A 6085-nucleotide genomic window follows, 5' to 3' on the forward strand; every position below is an offset into this window, starting at 1 on the left:
GGTGGGAGTGGTGGGGATGGTGGGTGGTGGTAGTCAATGTTGGTGGCGGCTATGATTGAGGATGGTGGTGGTGGTGGGTGGTAATGTGGTAGTTGATAATGGTAGGCGGTGGAGGCAGTAAATAATGAATATGGATGATAGCATCTTAATGAAATTAAGTCTATGTTATAGATCTTAATCATACAGACCTATTTACACCCATTAAGTGGTTGTGAAGTAAAAAACAAACATACTTAATGAATAAGATTTAAATAATTAAGATTTAAACTTTAAAAATAAACGCACTTAATGTCTGAGAGCTAAATAATTAAGATCCAGACCTCAATTAAGTGCAAACAAATGAGGCATAAGTGATCTCTGTATATTAGCTTAAGCCGAAAAATGTTAAATGATTTAGCTTTAATAGGCATAATTATCCATTACTTATATTGGTAGAAGATGACATGTACTCATTGGAGTAGTTGAGGTATGCATAACTGGCATTAACACTATGTACCATCGTAAAAAGTATTAGTATTACATATATTTACAGAGTATGTAATCAGAGACGGACCTATATTGTAAAGCGAGGGGTCACCAGCACTCAAATGCTTTAAAAAAATAATAATATATTAATAATGATACCTTATATACAGTAGCGAAGTCAGGAAATTCAATAAAGGTGTTCAAATTTTGAACACCCTTTGCCCATGGGTTATACAAGGGTGTTCAAAGTCTATTTTTTTTAATCAATACTCCCTCTGGTTCACAATAAGTGTCCAATTTGCTTTTAGCACACCCATTAAGAAAATACTAAATTCTATACAAAAATACCTACTATGACTAAACTACCCCTAATTAAACATTTAATGTGAGGAGTAAGAAAACTTTTTAGGGATATGTACATAGGGGTTATTTTGTAAAAACAAATTGAATTCTTTCTTGATTACATAACTGGACACTTATTTTGAACCAAAATGAAAAAGCAAATTGGACACTTATTGTGAACCGGAGGGAGTAACACGTAATATTTTATCTTATACATAGTATAATTTTTCGTCGAAGGGTGTTCAGGGGACCACCCTTGGCCATATATAGCTTCGCCCTTGCTTACATACAAAGAAGATTTTGGTTGAATACAAAAAAAAATTTCACAGCCTTCAAATCATGAGTCCGCCTCAATATATAATGCATAATTATATATAATATTTTCGTTTCAAACAAACAAATGGAGTAAAAGATTCTAAGGAAAGTTCCCATATATATAAAATCACATCGTGGTCCAGAACGTCCCTATATAGAAAATAATTGTAGGAAAAAACAAACAAACATTCTCAAAACTAAGTTCGAGTACTAATAGGCCATGTGGCATGTGTTTGGTGGGCGTGGGAGGGGGAGGATTTTGTTGGAGTTTGTACATATATAAGTACTAAATTAAATAATGTCGTCAATAATCTAAAGAAACCAATGATTTGATAATGACAAGAAATTATACATACAATCTTGAGAAGAAATAGCTTTAATTTTCTCTTCTTCCTTTTTTTATTAAAAAAATTATTTTTTCTTCATTGGGGGGTGGGAACAAGAAGAAGAGACAGGTCATCTCAACAAGACATAGCCTCCTCCTTAATTATCATGGCCACCATATCATGCACAGCACTTGCAATCTCACTCACTGTATTTAGCTGACAATTATCTTCCACCTGTCTCATATAAATACAAATTGTTAGATTCCCTTCATTTTGCTTCTTATCACTCAAATCATTTTGGCCAATATGATGAGAATATGTACCATCAGAGACGGGGTTAGAATTTAAAGTTTTTGGATTTTAAATTCATCACCGAACCCTTAATATGTATAATTAGTTACTAAGTTCGCAATTAGATATTTATACATATTTTATGAATTTTGTAATATAAATACAAAGTTTAAGCAAAAGCTATTGAATTTGTCCGAATCCGCAGATAATTCTCTCCCTCCGCCCCTATATACAACATTTAATATTTACATAGGTGGCGCGTGGATTTGGAGTTTACCGGTTCAGAATCTTTTTAAGTTATGAAATCCGAAATTAATAATTTAATTGATATATATTCGGTAAATTTCTTAAAATAAATATAAAGTTTTAACCAAAACATCGAGTTCAATCGGACCCATAAATTATACCTTTTCCTTTTTAATTATACTGTCTAAAATAGGAAGCAAGAAATGAAATAATATGGACCATGAATTTCATATAATGGTTGAACTCATGAGACTTTTATTTTGCATGCACTATCAAACTTCTATATATCCCAAGAGTATAAATATTCAAAATTTCAAGATTAGATAGATTCGAGTACTATTTCATAACTTACTTTTTTTTTTTAGTCTGTTTCAGTAACAAAAAAATAATAACACATTTTAAAAAATCTTTCTACTATGTGCTAAAAAAAATTCCTTAAATTCTATGTCCAGTCAAAATTGTTCATATACTAACCTTTATACTGAATGAGTAAAGAACCATATGATCAGCTGTTGAAACAGTGAGGTGAAGAATTGTAAAGCACATAGCTTGTAACCAATTAACAATCTTCAATAATTGTTTTGGTCTTCTCCTTGACAAAACCTTAATATTAGCATGGTTTTCCACCATTGTCACCTCGATATCCGCCACCGCCGACCGCCTCTCCTCCGTCGTTGCCCCGTTGTTGGCGGCGGCCACCGGGTGATTGTTTCCCGTTGTGTATTGAGGGAAAGTGAAGAACTTAGAAAAGGGATGTTGAGAAGCATTATTTGGTGATAATTGGTTTTTAACTTGTTGTTTATGAGCTTCCAAAAATTGAAGGAGTTGTTCAAGTTCTTTTACAAAATTAATTGCGCCTCCAACAATTGATGCTTGGTCTCCCTGCTCACATTAATAAATAAAATGTTAAATTATTGTACCAATGATTTATAATAATGTTTTACTACTTAATTGACTTTAACTACCAAGCTGGATTATGTTTCCTAGTCTTTAGGGCAATTTAAACGTTGCTTTTTAATTAAATTAAACACGATCCTACCCGTTACCAACCCAAATAATACAAGTAAGCTAAAATTTATACATAAAACATACATGCATGAATAGTAGAGTAGAAATATTACTCACAAATTCCTTATAGCAAGCTGCGAGACTAATATGGTAACCTAAAAATATAGTTAAACTACTATAATTAGAATTGTAAGAAATTTTGATGCATATAACTTAAATCTATAAAAATAAGGATGTAATGTAAAGTTTTTTTTTTTTTTTTTACGTTATCAACGCATAAATATAAAAAAAGGCCAACTCAATGTACAAAGCATCCCCATTTAGCAGGGTTCGGGGAAGGGCCGTACCTCAAGGGGTATCATGTAGACAACCTACTCTAATACAAGCATTAATAATTGCTTCGGTTCGAACTCGTAATTTATAGGTTACAGAGAGATAATTTTACCATGCTCAAAGACTCCGCTTCTCGTTATCAATATAATTTAATTAAAATATTGTAGCAAATAATCTACCTTATTTTCCTGATTTTTGTCCGTGTATGTAAATTAAACTCATAATACTAACAATTATATGAAGCTAAATACTCATAATACTAACAATTATGTCTACCTTATTAATAATTGCTTCGGCGGAGTATTTTTTTAAAAATGCCAACATGTCTATTAATGCATGTCGTTACGTGCGTACGTGTGTGTGAGAGAGAGAAAGAAAGTACCCTTTGAGCATAGGAAGGAGGCATCAATGATCGGAGAACGGCGAGGTAATCGTTCATTTGCCGGCGGCGATTCCTTTCGACAGCAATGTGAGTCATCCTTTGGTTCTCTATTTCCTCCTTGTTCTTAGAACATTTAGTGCGCCGTCTTTTTCTCCGGCAGGAAACAACCGGAGTTTCCACCGGAGGATATTCCACCGGTAAGAATCCGGTGCAAACTTCAGGAGATGAAGAGTTGTTATTATAGCTTTGTGCTATTGAAGAATGAGAAGAATCCCAATTATAATCATGAAAAAAGCCACCAAGATTGTAAAAATCTTTGTGGCTATAAGTGAAAGGATCTTGTTGGAAAACAACAGTTTCAAGAGCCATTTTTTCTTTCTAAAATATCCTACTATTGATTTTCTCTCTCAAAGATTGGCTAAATTGGTAAATGGTTGATGGGGTTTGCTTCCCTTATAAAGGCTTGAAAATGAGAAGGAAATGAAGTAACAAAAGCCAAGTGGCCGTACGAATCAAAATGTATAAATTTCTTAAGCTACAGAAACTATTACACGTGAGAGGTTATGTTCTTTGGTTTGTGTGTGAGAGAGAGAAACACAGAGAAACATTCTATTGTTAGTTCCTTAATTAAATATCCTCTTGTTCATCATCGAGAAGGGTTTGGGGGGGGGGAGAAGAGAGGGTGGGGGTGGGGTGGGGTCTATGCTTGTCTAAACAAGAAAAATTTCACTTTTAGAACCCGTTTGGATTGACTTAAAAAAAAAATTAATTTTTAGCAGAAATAGCTTTTAAGTCAAAAAGAAATAAGTTGGAGTTAACAGCTTATTACTTTTGGCTTGTTTTAAGCACTTTCTAAATTTGTCGAACACTTAAAAACAAGCTACAAAAAAAGAGCTTAAAAGTTTATTTGACCAGCTTAAAAGCTAATCCAAACACCCTCTTAATCAGTAAGTCTCACTAAAATTTATATTTTTGGTTAGGAAGTTCATTCATAATCTAGATTAGTCGTGCTAGTAAATTTGAATATTGAATGACTAAACAAATATTCTCTTTGATTTAATTTATATGATATATTTTACTTATTGAGAATTAGTTTGATTAATTTTTGAAGTTAAATTGAATTAGTTCAACTAAATATTTTAAAAATACTACACATAAAGTATATAAATTGTAATTTTGATCAAATTTCAAACATTATGAATTTAGACAGAAGCGAAATGTATTACATAAATTGAAACGGAGAGAGAAAAATGGAAGCTTTGATAATAGCTAGTGAGTAGTGACACGTTTAATTTACGTACTAAAGAGATTATAATGCCGAAGTTATTAGTGTGGAGTTATGCACGAACTATTTATGCAACGATTTAATAGCTATTTTTGTCTTTAATAACTCTTATCCATATTCTAATTGTATACATATAATTTTCTTATAGCTATTTGCACTGATCATTATACATGAATTTTAAATTTTATACTATTAAGTTACTCAAAGGGAATTTTTGAGTGAGTCTACCAGTAATACAAAATTGGTAAACTAAAAAATAAAATGATCGTCTGTTATAAAAAGTAAACACGACGCGATATATAAAATTCTTATATTAACAATGTATAAAACTTAAATGCAAAATAATTCAATAGTTTTCTTCCCCTTGCCCCACCTCTTTCTTCCATTGCAAGAGAAAAGATGCTGCAGAATATTTTTACGTATTTTGATATAGCATTTGTTTGTCTTCATTTGGTGATAAAAATACTTGCGAGTTTGACATGGTGAATCTTTTTTTATCTTTGACTAGAGAGAGAGACTACTCTGAACAGAATTGAGTCAGTGAATGCTTTTGATCAATAAAAGGAATTAATTCAATTGAATTCATGTGACTGACCGTACTAAAAACAAAAGTGGATCTCTCTGCAGAAATTAATCGTCAAGAAATTCATAATATATAAAGTTTAGAATCATCAACAAAAATTTTACGTTATTTAAAAGATAATTATATGTAACGATCAATAATGAATGAGATCAATAACCTAAGAAATAAGGTAGATAATATATTACAAAATATATATTACATATATGGTATAAATATTCGTTATACTGTATTTAATATAATTTTTAAAGTTTAAAAAAGAAGAAATAACAAAAAGATGAAACATATTCTCTATTTCCAAATAGACTTCTTTTGTGCTTGAAAAGCCAACATCTGTTTTCTAAGTTGTAGCTTTTTAACTATCAAACTTTTTATGTTAAACTCCAATTTCGATGAAACTTTTCAGCTATATATATAATATATTCGAGACTTTAGCTAGGTAGGAGCTAAGCACCAACGGATCGTACCAAGTTGTATTCCTTAATTATTTATGTATCTATTTTTATTTGCTC

The 6085-nt window shown here is 31.5% G+C and overlaps 1 protein-coding gene across 1 annotated transcript; it reads right to left on the reverse strand.

Annotated features, from left to right (window-relative positions):
* Positions 1209-4291, reverse strand: LOC109235357 (transcription factor bHLH96-like). Its single transcript, XM_019401431.1, has 3 exons — positions 3709-4291; positions 2460-2867; positions 1209-1682 (listed from the first exon to the last, which is right to left on the reverse strand). Exons 1-3 carry the CDS (start codon positions 4075-4077, stop codon positions 1584-1586), a joined length of 876 nt encoding a protein of 291 aa, XP_019256976.1. The 5' UTR covers positions 4078-4291; the 3' UTR covers positions 1209-1583.

The sequence above is a fragment of the Nicotiana attenuata genome, chromosome 12 (genome assembly GCF_001879085.1).
Source record: "Nicotiana attenuata strain UT chromosome 12, NIATTr2, whole genome shotgun sequence".
Lineage (NCBI taxonomy): Eukaryota > Viridiplantae > Streptophyta > Magnoliopsida > Solanales > Solanaceae > Nicotiana > Nicotiana attenuata.

What these genes read in the sequence shown, in the direction of transcription:
- LOC109235357 (XM_019401431.1), bottom strand. Translation starts at nt 4,077, where the DNA reads ATGGCTCTTGAAACTGTTGTTTTCCAACAAGATCCTTTCACTTATAGC. An exon ending in CTCCTTCCTATGCTCAAAGG is followed by an intron (nt 2,868 to 3,708) that starts GTACTTTCTTTC and finishes TAATGTGAGCAG; the next exon opens with GGAGACCAAGCATCAATTGT. An exon ending in TTTACTCATTCAGTATAAAG is followed by an intron (nt 1,683 to 2,459) that starts GTTAGTATATGA and finishes TATATGAGACAG; the next exon opens with GTGGAAGATAATTGTCAGCT.